The sequence below is a fragment of the Hypanus sabinus genome, chromosome 21, assembly GCF_030144855.1.
Source record: "Hypanus sabinus isolate sHypSab1 chromosome 21, sHypSab1.hap1, whole genome shotgun sequence".
Classification (NCBI taxonomy): Eukaryota; Metazoa; Chordata; class Chondrichthyes; order Myliobatiformes; family Dasyatidae; genus Hypanus; species Hypanus sabinus.
This window is the reverse complement of record NC_082726.1, coordinates 48,301,947-48,325,782: the sequence shown is the minus strand read 5'-3', so window position 1 is coordinate 48,325,782 and position 23,836 is coordinate 48,301,947. Positions and strand designations below refer to the sequence as shown.

At 43.5% G+C, this 23,836-nt stretch overlaps 1 protein-coding gene across 1 annotated transcript in view; it reads right to left on the bottom strand.

Annotated features, from left to right (window-relative positions):
• Positions 1-23,836, bottom strand: part of cdh23 (cadherin-related 23) — a 1,109,092-nt gene that overhangs the window by 492,307 nt on the left and 592,949 nt on the right. The window contains exons 16-17 of the mRNA XM_059946450.1: positions 17,892-18,129; positions 3,031-3,136 (exon numbers count right to left, since the gene is read on the bottom strand). Of these exons, the coding sequence (XP_059802433.1) occupies positions 3,031-3,136; positions 17,892-18,129 (344 nt within the window). The remainder of the gene's footprint in view (positions 1-3,030; positions 3,137-17,891; positions 18,130-23,836) is intronic.

Genomic DNA, 23,836 nt, shown 5'->3' with positions numbered 1-23,836 from the left:
GCGGCTCCCAGTGTTTTCTTTTCTGTGGGAAACGGGTCCAAGTGGCTCTTTCAGTGGTAAAGGTTGCTGACCCCTGGTCTAGAGCGTTGACCCTCTCAACCACTGCAGTCTCCCCAAACTCTACAAACTTCAGAAATCTTTGGCCTTTCAATTCTACATATTTCACAAACCCCATTAATTGCTCATCCAATTGGTAGTTCTGTTTTCAGCACCCAACAGCCAGAATTTTTGAAATCTGTCCTAAACTTTCCATGTTTAAGATAATCCTTAAACCCTAACTTTGATAATCCGCAAATATTAGAAATCGAGAGCAAAACACATAAAATGCTGAAGAAACTTAATATTTACCTTACAGTTGACCAAGTTTTTAAATAATCAAAGATGTCCTTATATGCCTCTGAGTTAAATTTTCTTCATTACTGCTCCAAAAAAGCATCCCAGGGCATCTTATCTGAACTCTGAAGGCCGTAGAGATCAAGTCGCTCAATATAATTAAGGAGGCTTTGCATATACTGTATTTCTAAATGCAAAAGCCAACCGAAGGCTTGGGGAATGAGGTGGAACATATACTGAATGAGAAGATCAGCTATGATCGCATTTACATGTCCTTAGCACCCTGAAAAGTGACAATACAAATGGAAAGATGTATAACATACTCTTCATAGCTTCATCAGCTGGGGCACTGAGTATTGAAGTTGGGAAGTTATAACACTACCCTCGTTATTCTTTCTTTTTGCAATATTTATTCAGTTTCACAACTCAAGAGTCATCTTACACGAGGCTTTGCACTGTCCTGCTACCACAAAGCAACTTTCATTTCATTTAATCCAGTGACAATAAATCTGATACTAATTCATAAGTCATGCAGTTTTGGCTGCTGCATTACAGGAAGAGTATGGATGCTTTGGTGATGCATATCAGAATATTGCCTGGGTTACAGAATATTAGTGATATGGAGAGGTCGGACAAATTTGGATTGTTTTCTTTGAAGTCTAAGGGATGACCTGATAAAAGCATATACCCTGTGAGAGCCAGGCTGAAAGAAGTGAAATACCATGGGTCAGAACTTTATGGTGAAAGGAGAAAGATTAAATATTTACAAGGCAAGTTTTCTTTTCAAACACAAGGCATACTGCAGATGCTGTGGTCAAATCAACACATACAAACAAGCTGGTTGGGCAGCATCCATTGAAATGAGCGAGTGCATGCTTGTATGTGTTAAGTTTTCTTTACTACAGAGAGAAAGGTTTGTATGTGTTAAGTTTGTATGTTAAGTTTGTTTGTGTTAAGGTTTGTTTGTATGTGTTAAGTTTTCTTTACTACAGAGAGAAAGGTAGGTGTCTGTAATCGGCCACCAGGGAAGTGGTGGAAGAAAATAAAATAGCAATATTTAACAGGCATTTAGATAGACACATGAACAGGCAGGAAAAGAATGGATATGGACAAAATATTTGCAGATATGTGGTTTAAATTGGCATCATGGCTGGCACAGATATTATGGTTTGAAGGGCCTGTTCTTCTGCTGTAATATTCTGTGTTCTATATACAGCAGAGCAGCTTTGAAGGGCTGTGGCCTACTTCAACTGCAATTTTCTATATTTCAATGTATAACTGCTGCTGAAATTTAAATCAATATAAATTACGATACTTAAAATTTGCAACTTCCCTAATTAAAAAAAAATAGCTTTTCACATCTTAACATCAACCTATACGGAACATGCTCTTCTAGCAACACCTATATTCTGGGGTCTGCCTGCAAAATCATGGCATCTTTCACATCCTTAGGCCGAGTCATGGGAAACTTTCACACAGGTTGTTCCCAAAAACACATTCAACTAAAGATGAGTTGACTCAGCAGTATTGGTTGCAAGATGAATATTGACCAAGGTTCACCAATTTGGGACAGGGTTGGAGTAAGAGGCATTGATGGGTACAGGAAGTGAGGTATACTAATCTTTATTTTTTTTTACCATCAGCCCCTTTGCCACACAAAGCTTGGAACACTTAAAGCTTTGAATTTGACCCAGAAGCTTCAAACTTTTGTTATCTTTCAGACTGACAGCCTCCTAAATGGAGAAACTGCCAATCAAAGCAACTTCTAACACACTGTGACAACTGTTCCAGACGAGCACTGCCGGATGGCGGCGGCTGACAAGAGAATGCCAAAGATAAGAGACACTTGCACATCCATTTTGCTTGCTGCATCTCATTCATGGCATTCCAAAGGAATTTTACAGTGAATGAATCACTTCTAAGGTTCTACACTTCTACATTTCTAAGGTCAGAAATTACCATCAGGATCAAGGGTGGTTTCCATCCTGCTGTTATAAGGTTAAGGAACAGTCCCTTAATATTATAAGATGGACACTTGGCCTCACAATCTACTTCATCTAATCAACAGTAGCTCAGGTGGTACAGGAGTCTTGTAGAACTTCAGAGAGCACTGGAGAGAACCTCAAACACAACCTTCTGACTCAAAGGTGAAACCACCACCCATCACTGGGGGTGGTGGCTGAGGGGGTCAAGGGGTGAAAGATTCAAATTATCTAGATCCGATTCCAAACACACAAGAGACAGAGAGAGACTCAGTGGGTCAGGCAGCCTCTACGGAGGATAACAGGTAATCAATTGATTGGTTGAGACCCTTCATCTTGACTGAAAGGGGGAGAGATGATAGCCAGTTTACAAAGGTGGGGAAAAAGCTGGTAGGTGGATCCAGGTGAGGGGGTAATAGGCAGATGAGTAAAGGGGAGAGTGGGAATAGTGGAAATGGGAGGCAAGATGTGAAAGTTATGAAGGGCTGAAGATGATGCAATCTATTAGGAGAGGGAGGTGAAATGTGCGATAAAAAACAAGAGAAACAATTGTCATTGACATAAAACAAAGAACCAATGGAATGTTTGGAGTCTAATCTCCCATAATCCAGAGTCAGACACGGACAACCTCTTTCTCTTCTTATTGCACAGCCATTAACATCGTCACCACCTCCCATATCACAGAACGAGTGCCTAAAGGGTTTTGAGATCTTACCTCCATAGCCCTCTGATATCCCAATATCAAAGGAGTTGCTCAGAATGGAGGCATTAAAAATGCTGTAAGTGATCTGATTGTTTGGTGGAGAATCGTCGTCAATCACCTGTGGCACAGGGAGAAAGCACATGGTCAGTGGATGAGATGGGTCAACAGGGTAGCAGCCATCCCACTCTGCAAAAACTCATTTCAGGGAGGTAGCACCTCCACCCCTGCCCCCCAGAACCCCATATCCACCCCCTCCCCAGTCGATCTCCAAGGGTGTATGTATACAAGACATTTGATTATGAAAGAACACAACAATTTATTTGATCTCACACACACACACACGTATATGTGTGTGTGTGTGTGTGTGTGTGTGTGTGTGTGTGTGTGTGTGTGTGTGTGTGTGTGTGTGTGTGTGTGTATATATATATATATATATATATATGTGTGTGTGTGCGCGCGTGTGCATATCTATATATTCCTTGTTGAGTATTTTGTTGGCAGTCTCGATGCTAATAGCTAAATGCTAATACAAATAGCTTTTCTATTTCTTTTTCAAACTTTCCTTGTACTGTGATGTGGCTTGCTCGGCAGATTTGAGAATTTTGCTGTAAGTCTCAACCTCATAGTAGTCTATGTCAATGAATTTGTGAATTTTGCAAGACATCAGATTCACAAGTGTTTTGTGAGACAGCTATCATGAAGTCACTTTTTTATTCTATTACAACTTTAAACAAGTCTACAGGGAGTTTGGCCTCATCACGTAGGACGTCAATCGAGTAGCTCCTTAGCAGCTAGCTTAACTAATGTTAGCTATTCTAAGGAACGAATGACACCTGTTAAACTCACCTTAACATGTCTTTTACAGTCATTGAATCCACCATGGGCAATGGAAAAGTCACTGTTGTAAACAGTGCAGCGAGCAACACTGTAATTATTTTTTACCCCTATTAGGCAGGGGTACACTTTAGTGTAGTGTGGGGTGAAGTACTTTTTATATTTTCTTTTTTTGGAACACTCTGCCATGGCGCTGCAGGACACTGAACTGAACTGATGGACAATGAAAGAGAGACAGAGGTTGACTGTAAAGCCCGCCCACAGAGAAAACTGATAGGTCTACTTAGCACAAAGAGAGACCAATCAGGATGCTCTCTGTGTCACTCTCTCACTACATCTGTCACTCACTCTCTCTATCTCTCTCCCTCTCTCCCACTCAAAAAAAATCGATTTCTGGGATATTGTATATAATTTGCAGGTGTCTGGGAGCCATTATCAGTATGCCGGAGATTCCCAGAACTTCTGGGAGAGGTGGGATGTCTGGGGTAGAAAACACAGCCACATTCCTGTGGCTGTAACAGATGATGACAATGGGACCTCTTTCAGCTTTAGCCCTCATCTTCAAGAATGAAGATGATAGTCAGGTGCTCCACTGTCATGTACAGAAATTTCCAAGAATTTTGGTGACATACCAAATTTCCTGAAAGTTCTAATGAAGTAGTGAGCATTCTGCTTGGCTGTATCACAAGCAGGTACGGAGTCTTCAGTGCACAGGTTTGCAAAAGACTGCAGAGAATTGTATCCTCAGCCAGTTCCATCATGGACACAAACCTCCCACCAACAGGGATATCTTCAAGAGGTAGTGCCTCAAGAAGGAAGTGCCACGTCCATCGCTGGACGCACTTACCATCCAGGACATGCCAAAGTGAATAAATAGACTAAAGGGAAAGGAAGGGTGGAAGCAACAGAAGGATGACAAGGGTCTCGGAAACAGATGTACAAAAGCAGGTGGTGATGGAAATTTAAAAGCAGAAGATATGGCAAACCACAAATCAATAACAATGATAAGGGGGGAGGGGGGAGGGGGGGAGAGAGGGGGGAAATGGGATGAGGATGGCGGAAGGGGGAAGGGGGATCATTTCCTCAGGAGCATGAGAATACTTCAGAAAAAGAGAGCAATGTCTGAAAAGTAGCCTATTTAAAGGGTGTTGTCAAGAAACAATTGCTCACACAAAGATGTAAGCTTCCTCCAGCAAAAAGCTGTTGTGACTGGAATTCAATCAGAATGTCAAAAGTGAGAATGATGGATTTTTATTAGGAAAAAAATCTAAGAGATGGGTAAGGAGATGTTAAGATCCTGATACAGATCACGAAGGATTTTGACAGCAAGGATGTGGAGAGGATGCTATATCTATTGGACTAGTGACTAATGTGGCATTATTTCAAAATAAAACACTACCCATTTAGGATGGAGATTAGTCAAAATTCTCCCCACAGAGTCATGAGTCCTTGGAGCTTTTTCCATCAGAGGATGGTGGAAGCAGAGTGTTTAAATATTTTTTAAGGTGGAGATAGTTAAATACTCGATAAATAAGGGTGAAAGACTACTCAGGATATCTGGGGATGTGAAGTTGAGATTGCGATCAGATCAGCAACTATCCTAGTCAATGGTCCCTAATTCGTTGTGTGGAGGTATTCACATGATATAAATGAAAGACAGAATCAGCTCAATGGGCCAAATGGCCATCTCCTGCTCCAAGTTATGAAATATTTTTGGTGTCTTTGTAATATGTGACAGCATGACTCAAAGGCCAAGGTACTTGCAGAGAAGTGAAAGCAGGGGGTTTGCAGAATAGATCTTCCCAGAGAAAATGACCCTTTCGGGTGGTATTTCCTCTCCCAGATTTCCTATCAGTTTCCGAGGTCACATCTTATATTTAAAAAGTACTTTTGAAGTAACACATAATGCTTTCAGCTGCTTTTCTCTTTATCTCCAATAAATTAAACTGCCACACAATCAACACACTGTCAATTCCATTAGCATCACAATCACATCTTAATCAAAGTCAATGACCAAAATGACAGTAGATTTGGGGAACCTGACAGTGCAGTAAATAGCTTTTCTTTTTAAAAAAAATACAAGTAATTAAGGACCAGTCAGTCTTGCTTTATCGGAGAGAATGCACAGATAAAAGCAAGGCTCATAATTAAAAGGCTCTAATCTTAGTGTGGATGACCAAAGATGTGGAATTTACTACATTTCATTAAGCAAGCAGCAAGAGCTATAAGATGGAATCACAAGTACAGATAGTGTTGGAAATAATTTGTCTTTATTCTGGCACTGGTTCCTTAAGGTTGTGATAGCCAGGGGTGGTAGTGGGGACAAGCTCCCACGACCTATTAATTGCATCCAATGGTGAGAATCTCAAATAGCCTCTGACAACCAAGCAAACACACACAAAATGGTGGTGGAACGCAGCAGGCCAGGCAGCATCCACAGGAAGAAGCACTGTTGACATTTCGGGCTGAAACCCTTTGTCAGGACTAACTGAAAGAAAAGATAGTAAGAGATTTGAAAGTAGGAGGGGGAGGGGGAAATCGGAAATGATAGGAGAAGACCAGAGGGGGTGGGATGAAGCTAAGAGCTGGAAAGGTGATTGGCAAAAGAGATACAGAACTGGAGAAGGGAAAGGATCATAGGACAGGAGGCCTAGCGGAGAGAAAGGGGGAGGGGAGCACCAGAGGGAGATGGAGAACAGGCAGAGTGATGGGTAGAGAGAAAAAAAAGGGGGGGGGAAATAAATATATCAGGGATGGGTTAAGAAGGGGAGGAGGGACATTAAAGGAAGTTAGAGAAGTCAATTTTTATGCCATCAGGTTGGAGGCTACTCAGACTGTATATAAGTTGATGTTCCTCCAACTTGAGTGTGGCTTCATCTTGATAGTAGAGGAGGCCATGGATAGACATATCAGAATGGGAATGGGACGTGGAATTAAAATGTGTGGCCACTGGGAGATCCTGCTTTCTCTGGCGGACAGAGCGTAGGTGTTCAGCGAAACAGTCTCCCAGTCTGCATCGGGTCTCACCAATATATAAAAGGCCACACCAGGAGCACCAGACGCAGTATACCACACCAGCCAACTCACAGGTGAAGTGTTGCATCTGGAAGGACTGTCTGGGGCCCTGAATGGTGGTGACGGACGAAGTGTAAGGGCAGGTCACTTCCTCTTACAAGGATAAGTGCTAGGAGGGAGATCGGTGGGAAGGGATGGCGGGGACGAATGGACAAGGGAGTCGCATAGGGAGCGATCCCTGCGGAAAGCAGAAAGTGGTGGGGACGGAAAGACATGTTTGGTTATGGGATCCCATTGGAGGTGGCGGAAGTTACGGAGAATTATATGTTGGACCCGGAGGCTGGCGTGGTGGTAGATGAGGACAAGGAGAACCCTAACCCAAGTGAGGAAGTGAGGTGGTGGGCGGATAGCATGAGGGCAGATGTGTGGGAAATGGGAGAGATGTGTTTAAGACCAGAGTTGATGGTGGAGGAAGGGAAGCCTCTTTGTTTAAAAAAGGAAGACATCGCCTTCATCCTGGAATGAAAAGCCTCATCCTGAGAACAGACGCGGCAGAGATGGAGGAATTGCGAGAAGGGGATGGCATTTTTGCAAGAGACAGGGTGGAAAGAGGAATATTCCAGGTAGCTGTGAGAGTCAGTAGTTATCAGTAGATAAGCCATCTCCAGAGATGGAGACAGAAAGATCGGGAAAGGGGAGGGAGGTGTCGGAAATGGACTAAGTAAATTTAAGGGCGGGGTGAAAGTTGGAGGCAAAGTTAATGAAGTCAATGAGCTTAGCATGCATGCAGGAGGCAGTGCCAATACAGTCATTGATGTAGCGAAGGAAAAGTGGGGGACGGATACTCGTATAGGCTTGGAACATGGACTGTTCCACAAAGCCAACAGAAAGGCAGGCATAGCTGGGACCCATACGGGTTCCTATGGTTACACCTTTGGTTTGGAGGAAGTGGGAGGAGCCAAAGGAGAAATTATTGAGAGTAAGAACTAATTCCACTAGATGGACGAGAGTGGTGGTAGAGGGGAATTGGTTAGGTCTGGAATCCCAAAAGAAGTGGAGAGCTTTGAGACCTTCCTGGTGGGGAATGGAGGTATATGGGAACTGGACATCCATGGTGAAAATAAGGCGGTGGGGGCCAGGGAACTTAAAATCATTGAAAAAATTCAAAGCATGAGAAGCATCAAGAACATAGGTGGGGAGGGATCGAACAAGGGGGGATAAAACAGTGTCACGGTATGCAGAAATTAATTCGATGGGGCAGGAGCAGCTGAGACAACAAGTCTACCTGGACTTGTGTATCTTGGGTAGGAGGTAGAAATGGGAAGTGCGGGGGGTGGGAACTATGAGGATGGTGGCAGTGGGTGGGAGATCACCAGAGCTGATAAGGTTGGTGATGGTGTGGGAGACAGTGGCCTGGTGCTCCTTAGTGGGGTCATGATCGAGGGGTAAATAAGAGATGTTGCTGTGCCTTGGTAAGGTAGAGGTCAGTACACCAGACTACTACAGCTCCGCCCTTATCAGTGGGTTTTATAGTGAGGTTGGGATTGGTGCGGAGGGAGTGGAGAGCAGAGCGTTCGGAAGGAGTGAGGTTGGAATTGGAACAAGGTGTGGTGAAGTCGGTTAATGTCCCATCGACAATTAGCAATAAAGAGATCCAGAGCAGGCAGAAGACCAGAGCGGGGTGTCCATGAAGAGAAGGAGTGTCGAAGACAGGAGAAGGGGTCATCGGTGGGGGTGGGAGAGTCCTTGCCGAAGAAGTAGGCTCGAAGATGGAGCCGGTGGAAGAAGAGTTCAGTGTCATGCCATACGTGGAACTCGCTAAGCTGCGGGTGAAGGGGGACAAAGGTGAGGCCCTTACTGAGGACAGAGCGCTCTACCTCAGACAGTTGAAGGTCGGAGGGAATGGTAAAGACCCGGCATGGATGAGAGATGGGATCAGAGGGGGGAGGCTGGTAATGTTGGTGGAAAGGGGAGGGTTGGGGTGAGAGGAAGATGGAGCTTCTGAGGGTCCAGGAGTTGACGGTGGGATCTGAGGGAGAGGGGATTGCAAATCCCTTACTATCTTTTCTTTCAGTTAGTTCCAGCATCTGCAGATTTCCTTGTGTCTGACAACCCAGTCCAGCTCCTGGCCTTCACACTTGGCTTAGCTACTAAGCCCAGTGGAATAATTTCTACTGGCAGATGGGGTTCATCAGCCGTGGTTGGCAACTCACCTAGGAAAAAACTCTTGATCTGAAACCATGCTACCTTGCACTCATAGGAAAGCTTTGTGAGTAATTACAGAAAGACAGAAAAACCTACAGCACAATACAGGCCCTTCAGCCCACGTTGTTGTGCCGAACATGTACTTATTTTAGAAATTACCTAGGGTTACCCATACCCTAAGGAAAAATCCAGAGCTGGAATCCCTAAGACAGTCCAACATTGAGTTCAATGCTGATTGGCAATTCCAGAGATGCTGCTAGTGCAAAATTGTATCGGCCTTTGCCGTTCATCAGCTGTGTGGAGGGGGGAGCCTGCTGCATGGGCAACAGCTTATTCTCCACATCATAATGCCCTGGCTTGTGTATAATGTAGACTGCTGGGATGCAGCATTCCCCTCCCTTCCCTCTCCCCATACCCCAACCTCATCTCCTCCCCTTCCTCCATGGTCAAGCTCACTGTACAGTAGTCTTTGCACATCTGGTACCACAAGGTCTTATTCCAACAGCAAAGAACAAACGTTAACTGGAGTCTGGGCTTGGCTGCATGGATTTCTCTCCCTCTCTCTCTCTCTCACACACACACACACACACACACACACACACACACACACACACACACACACAGTGTCAGTCTGAGACATACACAAAGGCAGTCCAAACACATACACTCATACAGACACAATGCCAATGTCACCCATACTTCTGACATCCACAGCATCACCAAAGCCTCTACCTTCAGTCACCCCTTCCCAGTATCGGGTGTGGAGGGGAGGGATTTTTGCCAAATCCAGGTGAATTGTAAAACCAGATGCAGGCCAAACCCCTCTAAACTGAACTGATTCCTCAAGCTGTAGACTTACTCTACAATTCATGTTCTTTTTACCTATTAATTTATTATATATTCTACTTGCACAGTTTTTCTTCCTTTGTTAATCAATTGCTTATTAGTCGTTTATGTGTGTAGCTTTTCATTGATTCTGCTTTATTTCTTTTTTCTACGGTGAATGCCTGCAAGAAATGAACCTCAGGGTAGCACAGGGTGACATTTTTTTTTGTTTAGAGATACAGTGTAGAACAGGCCCTTTTGGCCCAATAAGCTGCATTGCTCATCAACCCATCTATTTAGCACTTGCTTAGTCATAGGACAATTGACAAAGACCAATTAACTGACTAACAGGTATGTCTTTGGATTGTGGTAGGAAATTTAAGCATCTGGAGGAAACCCACACGGTCACGGGGAGAACGTACAAACTCCTTACAGACAGAGACAGAAATGAACTCCAAACTCAGACCGCTCAATCTGCAACAGTGTCACGCTAACCACTACGCTATCGTAGCACCAGTACTTTGACATAAACATACTTTGATAATAAATTGACTTCAAAATCTGAACAGCAGTGAAATCTGGAAACAAACGTCCCCAGGAAGAAGCAGCAAAAATGTGGATTTTTTAAAAAATCTGTTCAGAGAATGTGAATATCACTGGCTCTGCCGGCCTTTATCGTCTATCCCTAACAGCTCCTGAAGTGAGAATGTAGATTCAAGGCAATCACACTGATAAAACTGAAATAAAGTTGGTGGATTTCCTTCCCTGAGGGATATCAGAGAGCCAGATGGACAATTTTTATGTCAATTCAGTAGTTTTACAGCCACTGCTACTAAACGCAGCTTTTCTTATAAAATAAATCTCATCTATTTTTCACTTCTTCATCTGCTATGACACGAATACTCAGCTCAGAAGAATTCCTTCCCCTACTGGATCAAAGAAAATTCTCAAGTCTGAGGTTGATATTTTTGTTTGTTAGATGAGGGTGCAAGATGATGGATAATATGAATAATGAATGATACTTGAACAACACACACAAAATGCTGGAGGAACTCAACAGGTCAGGCAGCATCTAGGAAAAGAGTACAGTTGACATTTTATCTTGTAAGGCCAGGATGCCTTGATGTGACATACTGTACCTCCATGTAGAACCAAAGAATATGAAAACTAATTGAAGAACTCACAGCTCAAATGATAGGCAGGTGAGGAGAAGCCTCACTCCTCCTCACCTGCCCATCACCATCAACTGATACCACTTCTCTTTCCCTTTCTCCCGTGGTCCACTCGCATCTCTTATCGGATTCCTTCTTCTTCAACCTTTTACCTTTTCCAAGATGAAGGATCACAGGACAGCTTTGAGTCAGTGGACTGGGCAGTATTCGTCTTTGAACCTGGATGAATATGCCACAGTTGTCACTGACTCACCAAAACCTCCATCTTCCACTTTCTGTTGGGGTCTAAGAGCTTCAGGGTCTTAAGCCCTACCAGTAAGATAAGGAACAGAACCTACATTCAGTGGCCAATTTATTAGGTACAGCTTCTCGTTAATGCAGTTACCTGATTGGCAAATCATGTGATAGCAACTAAATGCATAAAAGCATGCAGATATGGCCAAAAGATGCAGTTGTTGTTCCGACCAAACATCTGAATGGGGGAGAAATGTGATCTCAGTGACTTTGACTATGGAATGATTGTTGGTGCCAGACAGGGTGGTTTGAGTATCTCAGAACTGCTGAGTTCCCGTGAGCGGCAGTTCTATGGGTGAAATGGCTTGTTAGTGAGAGAGGCCTGAGGAGAACAGCTAGGCTGGTTCAAGCTGACAGGAAGGTGAAAGTAACTCAGAAAACCATGGTAGTGTGCTGAAGAGCATCCCGGAATGCACAGCATGTTGAACCTTGAAGTTCCTGGGCTCCAGAAGCAGAAGATCATGAACGCACTTTATTAGGTAGAGGAGGTACTTAATAAAGTGGCTTCTGAGAGTATGCGCTTAACTCTTAACGCCTCTTCGCAGTTCGGCTACTCCCAACACGTCATTTTGCACCACCCTGTGCAGACCTGATGCAGAGAAAACAGGTATTGAGGTGTGCACTGGTGTTGGTAATTTTATCAGTTTCCATTCTGTAGCTTCTCAGAATGGAATCAATACTCTCCAGGCCTCAATGATAGGCAGAAACAGTGAACTATTCTGAACGTGATGCGATCGGTGGCCATTGCTCCAGAACTAAAGCAAAGGAACTCATACAATCAAACTGATGAATAAAATCAGTCAGCACAAATGAAATATATCTGATAATCATTAACAGAGATGAGGCTAATACAATCAGACATCGTCAAGGTACAACAGGTATAATTATAATAAACCTAGTCAATCCCATCACCTAATACGCGATTGTAGGTGTTTAAAAGAATCTCTCTTCTCAAATATATTTGGATGACTTAACATTTGCAATGCAGTGATTTATTTAGTAATAAATATTTTACCAAAGATTCGCAGTGAAGTTTATGTGAATGGGATTAGAGAAGAAGGGAACCACAGCAGCAGGACAATTAATGGTAAGGCTAAGGGTAAGAAGGATGTTTCAGCCAGTAATATGGACACGAAGGAAGCAAGCATCAGGCTTATAAACATGGGAGGGCTGAAGTGAGTTTATTTCCATGCTAGGTGGACAAACCAGGAGCTTGGATCAATACATAGAATTATGATGTTGCCATTGCAGAAACCTAGTTGTGTGAGGGACAGGGCTAGCAGCTCAGTATTCCTGGGTTTCATTATTTCAGACATAATAGAGAAGGGGGTAAAAGAGGTGGAGGGCTTGCACAACTGATAAAGGAAAATGTCACAGCAGTACTCAGAAAGGACACACTAAATGGCTCTTCCACACAGGCATTTTGGGAGGAGCTCCAAGATAAAAAAAGGTGCAATTATACTGATTGGATTACACGACACCGAGAGTTAGTTAAAGTCTGTCCCGAGCCCTATAGGCTCATCAGGCCAGTGCTTATGCCGGTTTCCGTGGCGTGAAGTGACTGAGAGTACGAGAGATAGTAAGCTCACAGAATCTTGAATGATTTGAGAGATCTTAAATTGAGTCGGGAAGGAAAAAGAAATGTATGACAGAGGTAGGAAGCTGAAATCAAACTGAGCCATTGAAGAATATAAACGTGGCATGAAAATGTTCAAGTCGGCAATTAGGAAGGACAAAGGAGGCCATGATATGATTTTGGCAGGCAGGATCAAGGAGAATCCCAAGGCATTTTATACCTACATTAAGAAGAAGAGAACATCTAAAGAGAGGGCAGATCCATACAAAGATAAAGAAGGCAATATGTGTTTGGAGTCAGAGCAAGTGGCTGAGGTTCTAAGTGAGTACTTTGTGTCCATATTTATTGAGAAGAAGGATTTGGATGATAGAGAAGGCAGTGTGGAACATGCTGATGTTAATCTGCTGTGTCATTTTGAGATTAAGTAGGAAGTAATGCTGGCACCTCTTTAAAGCATTAAGGAAGCTAACTATCCAGGGCTATAACATATACCCGAGAATATTGAAAAAAAGCAAGTGAGGAGATTGTGGTGACTTTGACAAAAGATCTTTGTGTCCTCACTAGCAACAGGGGAGGTCCCTTAGGATCGGAGAGTAGCAAATGTTGTGCCAGTGTTTAAGAAAGGAACTAGGGATAAACCAACTAAATATGGCCCAGTGAGCCTCACAATGGAGGCAGGGAAGCTGTCGGAGAAGTTACTGAGGGATAGGATTTATGTGCATTTGGGCAGATATGGTCTGCCTAGGAATCTGGGCCAACAATTGGGGGGGGGGGGGTCAAGCAGTGCTTTGACCCAAAATATTGACAATCCCACAGATGAATCCCCTGTTGTTTGTGATATACATCAATGTTTTAGATGAAAATGTAGATGGGTGGATTAAAAAGCCTTAAGGTGACACCAAGAATAGGGAAGCTGTGGACAGTGTAAAGATCTTTCAAGGAGTACTGCAGGATGTGGACCAATTGCAGATATGGACAGAGAAGTGGCAGAGTTTAATTCAGACAAGTGTGAACCGTTGTGCTTTGGGAGGTCAAATGAAAGATGAACGTATACAGTTAATGGTGGAGCCCTCAACAGCACTGAGGCCCAGAGGAATCTTGGATCCAAGTCCAGTTTATTGAAAGTGCATCTGGATAAGATGGTAAAGATGGCATATGGCATGCTTGCCTTCACTGGCAGGATTGTTGAGTATTAGAGTAAGGAAGTCACACTGCAGCTTTAGAAAACCTTGGTCTGACCACAATTGAAATACTGTGTTATAGGAAGGATGTGGAGACTGTGGAAAGGATGTAGAAAAGGTTTACCAGTATGCTGCCTGGATTAGAGGGTATGAGCAATAAGGAATAGTTGGACAACTTAGGTTCATCTCCAAGAGCACCAGAAGCTGACGGGAGTTCTGATAGGGTTTTGTTTTAATTGTGAGAGGCACAAATAGGATAGACAGTCAGAATCATTTTTCCAGGGTAGAAATGTCAAGCATCTGAGGGCATGTTTTTAATGTGTGGGCAGGGTTGGGGTAGGGTTTAAAGAATGAGGGCAAAAGGTTTCTTAATGCAGAGAGTGGTGGGTTCCTGGAATAGGCTACTGGGGTAGTGGTGAAAGCAGGCAGTTTGGTGGAGTTTAAAAGGCTTTTATTATTCAAATGAATATGAAGGGTATGGATGGATATTGATAACACACAGGAGGAGGACTGGCACAGAAGTGGCACAAAATTGTGGGCCATATGGCCTGTCCAATGCTCTATGTCCTACAGAACAGACCCTTGCAACTGAGGTATATAAATGATTATTGCTAACATTAACAGGACAATAGCATTATAAATTCTATTCTGAATCAGGCATTAACTGATTCAACAAAACACAAAGTAGTTGGCGAAATATATGTTAAGGTTGACTCCTTTCACTACTTCTACAGCCAGTGGGCATCACTGATCTCTCTTCCTGATGCGCGTGCATAACGAGGTTTGATTTTGGAAACAGAGTACCATTCTTTAAGAAGAATTAAAATGGCATCAGTTCCCATAACTTCATGACATCAACCATGAGGATAAACAGCTATTGCCTCCCTCAGGTGGTTCACTACATGTACCCATCTCTCAATGCTACACAGATAGGGAAGATTCCTCAAAAGGATTATTTCAAAGTGAAAGTTTTTCATGTGGGATGCCACTGAGTGTGACATAGTTTGCCCCAATGCCCAGAAAGATGGTCATTGTTGACCAAGATCTCCATATTTTGACCAGAAGACTCAAGAAACTAGAGAAGCTGGAATCTGGGCCAACAATATTGACAATCCCACAGATGCTGTTCAACCAAGTTCTTCTAGCAGAAGATTTGTTGCTCCATAGTAACCACTGTTGCTGGACAGGAGGATGATAGGTCTCGGTTCAACACCCAAGTCAGCTGACTGTGAGTCCAGCAAGAACATTGGCTATTGCAGTGATGCCTGCCAACAGGGAGCCGCTCCCAATTCCAGCACAAATCCAGAAATGGAGAAACTTGAAAGGACATTTGATAGAGAGATGCTCTTCTTCCACACATCTCAGTACTTTTAATCCTTGTGAGTCAAGAGATGTCCTAACAGAAAGAAAGGTTATATCAAGCAATTGATCTTTATAGTGAAACTGGCACAGATTTTAGATTACAACCATGACAATCATTTAACTCTGTGAATAGATCTAATCTCTTGACTGATATGTCAACTCATTTAATGGCTTCATTTTCTGTACATGACCTGATACTATTTGTTACACACATCTGTATTCATGGAATTTCTTTCTTTCAGTGATCCCCTCAGCCTATGTCCTCTGCCGAGCCTTGTCCAAATCCTGTTCCTCCAATTCCTTCCTTCTCTCTTCTACCTTGTCATTCAGTCATCCCTTTATTTACTGGCATAAATGACTTCCCCTTTCTTTCCTCTGCTCCTTGCTCTTCACCTTCTCTCCCCACACCCACTCCTTTTCAGTCCCTCCAAATTCTCCACTCCTGAGAACACCTTTGTAACCACATTGTAACTTTAAAATCTAAGTAGCTACGCTATCTTTCAGCCAAAGCTGTCAAAACTCCTTAGGTGCACAAAAATGCTCCCATCAAACTTTGCACCCACATCTGATGTCCTGGTCAACTTTCAACGCCCAACCAAAGCAACTGAAGAGATTGTCCGGACATTATCAAGTTACTGTTGGTGGGAATTTGCTGTGCTCAGCTAGCCACACTTTCTATAACAGGAAAGTCTCCGAAACTAGCTGAGTCTTTCTGAGTGAGGCATGTCTTTGTCAACACCTCATATAGATGGCAGTGCAAATCAAGATCCATCCCAAAGCACTGGAATCCAGAGACTATTTAAATAGATAATGCTGTGGTGTGTTTAGTGCAGTGGTTGGTGTTGGGACATGGCATCTTTTGAGAATTATGTCTCAGTGACATCTCAGAGTGCATCAACAATGACAAAAACACTAGTGGCAACGTGGTTATGAGGCCACTGTTGCTACAATGGACAATTTTATCAACTACTGAACTGAACCTGTTTCACAGAATGGCTAGATGGAACAATGAAGTGGTGAGGTTTATGCAAAGGATCAAACTACAATATAGCTTCTCCCAGTGGCTTGAATATGTAAACTAACCACAGAACATAGAACAGTACAGGACAGTGCAGGCTCTTCAGCCCATGATGTTGTGTCAACATTATAACCTACTCCATGATCAATATAATGCTTCCCTCCTATTTAGTATATAATCCTCCATTTTTCTTTCATCCATGTGTCGATCTAAGTCTCTTAAGCGTCCCTGAAGTACCTGCCTCTACCACCACACCTGGCAGTGCATTCAAAACACTTACCACTCAGTGTGTAAAAAAATCTACTTCTGACATTTCCCTTAAATCTTTTCCTCCACTCACCACAAATGGATGTCCACTGGCATTTGCCATCGCCAGCCTGGGAAATAGGTGCTGGCTCTCCACTCAATCTATCTCATCATCTGGTCCGATCACTGGCAAATTGCAAGTTACAAAAGCCAGAGAACACATACTACCAGGCCCGAGGGCAACTTCAAGCTCACTGTAGCAAGATTTTTGACTGGTTCCTTATTATGGACTTGACCTCATAATCATTGTTATGATCTTGCACTTTATTGTTTCCCTGCACTGCTCTTTTTCAGTAGCTTTTACACTGAAACCTGCATTGTTCTTGTTTTACCTTATTCTAGCATTAGTAGTTTACTGTGTAATGATTTGATCTCTATGAACGGTGTGCAAGGGAAGCTTTAACTGTATGTGCGGCAATAAGAAACCAATACTGATATCAAGTTGTAAATAATTTTGAAAAATGGTGAATTAAGATATGAGTGCACACAGCGACTTCAACTATGTTGCTTTCTACTGCCAGCTCAGTGTTGGAGCTGGTAGAACCGATGTTTCACACCAGTGACACAAGTTCAACACTGGCTGGAGGCTGTCTATATATGTTCTCCCAGTGAGGGTTTCCTCTGGGTCTCTGGTCTCCTCCCACATTCCAAAGGCATGCAGGTTGATAGGTCAATTGGTCATTGTAACCTGTCCCTAGGTGTGGCAGTATTGAATAAGACTATGGGAATGTGGGGAAGATGAAATTATGGTATTAGTGTAAATGGGTGCTTGATGGCTGGCACGGGCTCGCTGGACCCAAGTGCCTGTTTCCCTGCTTTATAACTACATGACCATTTGCTTTGTTTTGTGGTCCTGCGTTTTCTGTCATTTGCTAGTGGTTTGTGAGGGAGGGATTTGGGGTTCAGAAGAGGAAGGTGGAAGATACTGTTGCCACGTGTCTGAGCCATGGCAAATGTACACAAACTAACACCAAAGCCACTCCACTGCAGGGAGGAATGAGGCACTGTCCTATCACACCTTGAGGACATGCTGGCATGGAGCAGTGTCACAAGCATAACTGAGCCATTGCAACAAGTGTACTTACTCGGACTCGGACTACTGACACAGGAGCTGCCTCGTTCTCTCGGACTGTTCCCAGATATGTCTCCTTCTGGAAGGTGGGGACGTTGTCATTGACATCCAGCACATTAATGCGCACACGGCCGGTGCTCTCCTCACCGCCCCCATCTTTGGCGATGAGAGTTAAAGTGTACCGCCGCGTTGTCTCAAAGTCCAGGCTCCCAATCAGCGTTATTTTGCCCGTATCCTTGTCAATTGCAAACCTGCCAGGAAGCAAAGAGAGTTTTACTGCAACTGGGTATAAAATGAAGAAACACGACACAAAGTGGTGTCACAAGGAAATGGTGAAAAAGGTCTTCGGCGTGCATGCCTTCTTTGGGAAATTAATACAGGAGTTGGGACGTCATGTTACAACACCCACAAAACGCTGGAGGAACTCAGCAGTTCAGGCAGCGTCTATGGAGGAGAATAAACATCTGCAAAATTTCTGTGTACATGCCACAACAAAATGTATAACTCTGTGAGGTAACTAAAGCTGATTGTACTACTACACTCCATTCACATTTACGTGCTCATGTAACATGAGTCAAAGTAGAAATGCCCCACATGTGGTGGAAAGATTGGACCAACTCACAATCTGCTAGTCCGTGATTTCCACATTGGCCTTATTGGCTACTTTGGAAACTACAAAATAAGGATTATTGTGGGAATTATGTGAAAGGATGTAGGATGTTCACCTACAGGGGCTTTATTCATGGTATATAACCTCTAGAGTGGGAGCAAGTCATCTGAGATCCTGAGGTACGGTCAAAAAATAAGGAGGAAAAACAATGGTAGCAGCTTGCAACTGTCACCACACATTACAGTGCCAATGTAGTATGCCCACAATATTTGGCAGAACAACAGAATGCAACAAACAACAACAGCACAAATAAGTCCCGAGCCTCCCTCCCACCTAATATCCACCATGGAGGGTACAGGCAGAGGAGATGGGGAGAAACCCTTCTCAGTGAGGGAGGAGCCAAAAACCAGGGGACACAGAATGGTGGTGAATGGCAAAAGAATGAAAAGCAACAGGAGAATAAACTCTTGTACCCACTGAGTGGTTGGGGTCTGGCATGCAAGTTCAGGGGTAGTAATGGAGAGAGGCTTAACTGTAGCACTTTAAAGGGAACTGCCCAAGTATTTGAAGAGAAAGAACTGGCAAGGCTTTGCGAAGGAGGAAAGGGAATGGGACAAGATGAATCACCTTCTTAGTCCTGAAGAAGGGACTTGCCCCAAAACATTGACTGTTCATTTCCATAGATATTGCCTGACCTGCTGAGTTCCTCCAGCATTTTCTGTGCATTACTTTTACATGGAGCTGGTATAGGCTCTGTGGGCCAAATTACTTCCTACCACTCTCTGCCTTTTGTGATACAGTGCAATGTAAGCAAATAAAAATCCCGAGTGCATTTTGCTGGCCATTTAAAATAAATATGTTAACATCAGTGTTCAAACAGAGGAGAAATGCATTTCATACAAATGCATGAAGAGTTAATGTCTTTCTCTAGCCCTAGGCTGCGTATTCATAGAAAAAAAAGTGGGTGACAAAGACATTCAACAGATTTTTTTCTCATTGAAACATGATTGTTTTTTTTACAAGGCTTGAAGGGGTGGAGTTGAAAGACTGTTTCATGTGCCCAGAGAGACCTGAACAAGGTTTCAGAGTCTCAGGTGAAGGGCTGGCCATTTTAGAACTGGCATGAACGGATACATTTTTCCCTTAGAGACTTGCTAACCTTTGAAATTCTCAACCTCAGCAGTGTATAGATGCACAGTTGCTGACTCCGTTCACCTGAGGTCAATGGATGTCTGCACTTGAAAGGAACCCAAGGATCAAGGGCTGAGCAGGTAGGTGAAATTAAAGTAGAGAATTGGCCAATAATTGAATAATGAAGCAAGGATCAAGAGCCGAACGGTCTCCTGACGCTCTGGTTTCTTAAAGATGCTCTGTCAAATGTCAAAGAGATGCAATAAATAGACTGTTGAAGGAACATTTCCTTGAAAAAGAATTTAATTCTGCACACATAGCGAGTGTCTGCATTCACCAGTAATGGTAAGAATGGAGTGAAGAACGCCTCATATGGTTTGCTTGTCAATGTGCACAGAAGCCATTTAAAGTGCTATTATACGTTCAGTATATAATATTGTAAATCCTGTTCTGTTCCTTGGAGGGTTTGCATTGATAGACTTCCTGTATATAGCACCTTCCATTTCCTTTTATGACATTCTAAAATGCTTTACAGCAAATAATGTGCTTTTGAAATGAATCACTGTTGTAATAAATGATGGAGGGGTGTATTTCATAAAACAACAGGAGGATGAAGACCCACTCTATATTTTAGGAATAGCTTCTTCTCCTTGGCCATCAGATTTCTGAATGGTCCATGAACACTACCTCACTTTTCCTCTTGTGTGCTATTAATTTCATTGTAATGTAGTAATTTTATGTGTTACATTGTACTGCTGCCATAAAACAACAAATTTCAGACAGACAACCAGACAGACATACTTTATTCATCCTGAGGGAAATTGGATTTCGTTATAGCCGCACAAACCAAGAATAGTGAAGAAATATAGCAATATAAAACCATAAATAATTAAATAATAATAAGTTAATCATGCCAAGTGGAAATAAGTCCAGGACCAGCCTATTGGCTCAGAGTGTCTGACACTCTGAAGGAGGAGTTGTAAAGTTTGATGGCCACAGGCAGGAATGACTTCCTATGACACTCAGTGTTACATCTCAGTGGAATGAGTCTCTGGCTGAATGTACTCCTGTGCCTAACCAGTACATTATGGAGTGGATGGGAGTCATTGTCCAAGATGACTTGCAACTTGGGACAGCATCCTCTTTTCAGACACCACCGTCAGAGAGTCCAGTTCCACCCCCACAACATCACTGGCCTTACAAATGAGTTTGTTGATTCTGTTGGTGTAGTGTTCTCGCTCGGGGGTAACGGAACGCCGAACTAAACACCGAGTTAAACCTTTGTCAATGACAACAGGATCACAGTAAGATTAACCGTTTACCGTTCACTCTTCCTCATTAACGTATGGTGAAAACTGTTGATAAAACAATACAAGATTTGTACAGCATTTGTTTCCTTCCTGATATTACATTACATTTACATCGTAAATACTTGCAAGAGTAAAACTACAACAACTACATTACATTAAAGTGCAGCATACAGTCAGAATCTACCTACGCCATTGACTGCTTTAAATACACTTCAATGCAAACTATCCGCAACTCTTTAACCAACGATAACATAAACCTTATTGACCATCGTTACTTTTAACAGGATCGGCGTTAACATTTTAATTTAACATATCGATTATCTCATGACCCACAGCGTTGCTTTCACTATGTTCCTAGTGCGTAGAGAGAAAACTTTGCTGGACTCGCACAGGTCTGCCCTCACCTTTCCGTTTCTCCCAAACCGGTATTTTCCCACAAGACGCGGCGAAGCCGGATGTGACGTCATCGCATGCCGCGATATATCACAGACAACGAATTTACTTTAAACAATCCTAATTTTGACTAAAATGCTAACAAACGAATTACTAAGTGAAAATATTATAAACTAAATAACTGCCATTAAGGCAACACACTCCCTGCTTGACCTTTGTAAGGTCACATTGAACATAATACAACTTCAGTCTCTAAGTCAGTCCTTAGGTAGAAGTAGAATGACTTCTGTAACTGGCCTTTGGTATATTTTCACATCACCTTGGTCAGTAGTTTTCAACTCAACCTTCCTGACATGTCCAATGTAGCAGTGATTCTGGCCATTGGCCAGCAGTTGCGGGCAATTTGCTTGTCCCTGAGCAGGACTAAATCTCCAACTTGAACATTCCTGCAGGGTTCTGTCCACTTTTGTCTGTGTTGCAACAGAAGTAGATATTCCTGTCTCCACCGAGACCAGAACCGATTTGCCAGAGCCTGGACCTGTCTCCATTGCTTTGTGTACAGATCCTTTTCAGAGAAGTCCCCGGGTGGAGGGGGAGCTCCTGCCTTCTGTGTAAGGAGCATTGATGGCAAGAGTATGAAGGGGTTTTCCGGGTCGGAAGACACAGGTAGAAGTGGTCGTGCATTTATCATGGCTGTGACCTCTGCCATTAGTGTGCACAGTACCTCGTGGGTCAATTGGGTGCGTTGCTGCATCTCAGGGTTCCTTTTCAGGGTTTTTTGCAAGGCCGTGAACTGCTTGACTGCCTGCTCTTTGTTGTTTGGCAAGCACTGGCGTGGTTCTCTGAAAGGCAGTGGGGCGACCCCATTACTTGCTTCATCTCTGAAGACCTTGGTGTCCTTTGTTTTTAAGAAAATGGCGTCTTGAGCTGATGGAGCAAGTTTATTATCATGCTCAGTTTGAGCGAAGACTGACTGACCCAGTGTCTCGTCAGTTACTTTAAGTTTGTTAAGGCCTTGTCGTGCTTCCTTAATACACATGACACTTGTGCGGGGTTGAAAAGTTGAATGGCGGCCACTCTCTAGCACATTGGTCTTGAGTGTGCTAACCGTTGGTTTGCGTACATTGCCAGGACACACCTCTCCTATCACCATACAGCCCAGATCCAGGTGTTGCGCAAAGGGGGCGTCATGTGGTCCATTGACCTGCTGCCTAACCTTGTGCACCCGAAGAACATCTCTTCCTAATAGCAAGAGTATTTTTGCTTTTGGATTCAGTTCTGGGATGTTTTCGGCGATGTGGCGGAGATATAGCGTCGGGATCTCAGTGCGGTTATTCAAAATTTCATTGCACTCTAAGAGTGGAGGGAGACAGATGACGACTTTACCATCCAGAGACTCGAGCTGGAAGCCTTCTGCCTTCCTTCCATGAATTTCCATGTTGCCTGAGCAAGGTAGTATGGGAACTGCCTACTCTCAATGTTGAACAATTTAAAGAACTCTGGACTGACTAGTGAGTGATTGCTCTGATCGTCCAGAATTACATAGGTCTTGATGGCCTTGTCTTTGGCTCCTTGAGGGTACACCTTAGTGAGGCAGATCTTTGAACAAGAACAGCTTGACTGAGCTTGACCACAAACTTCTGTACAGCTCGAGCTGACAACAGTTGTCCTGGGGTGAGCCTCTCCCTCCCCGCCGTCCTTTTGTGGGGGTGAAGGAGCGTTGTCGGTTTGCGGTAACAGGCCGGGATGCATGGCCTCATCGTGATTAGTGCTATCACATTCCGGACACTTCACGGCGATCGTACACTCTCTAGCAAAGTGAGAGGTCGAGGAACAGCATTTAAAGCATATTCTTTTCTCCTTGAGAAGGGCCCTCCTCTCTTCAAGAGGTTTTTCCTTAAATGTTCTGCATTTTCTGAGGGGGTGGGGTTTGTTATGCAATGGGCAATTCTTGCTAGGGTCGTGGTTAGTTGTAAAGACTTCAGTCTTAAGCACTGAGACGGGTTTATTAATGTTGAAATTATTCGAAGAGGATTTATCTGGCTTGGTGTAAACTGTACTGCTTCCTTGACCCATGAGGCTAGGGTCGATTCGCTTCTTCGCCTCCCTGCACACAAACCTTGTGAAATACTCAAAGGGAGGAAATCGACCATTGTGGTCTTCTTTGTACTCTGAGGCAACAGACACCCACCTGTCCTGCAGCCCAAATGGAAGTTTGTCCACGATTTGTCTAATCCTGGATGGAGTATCTAGGTATACTACACCAGTTGAGTAGCCATCTTCTTTGGCGCCTTGAATCTCCATGAGTAAATCTCCGAGCTCCCTTAACTTAATGTGGTCCTTGGCTGACACCTTAGGAAAATTTTCCATACGTCGGTATAGTGCTGCTTCAATAATTTCGGGGGCCGCATAGCCCTCCCGAAGTCTCTCCCATGCTTTGCTTAAGGCTAGCTCGGGTTTGTTGATGTACACTGAACGTATGCGTCTCACTTGTTCGCATGATTCTTTTCCCAG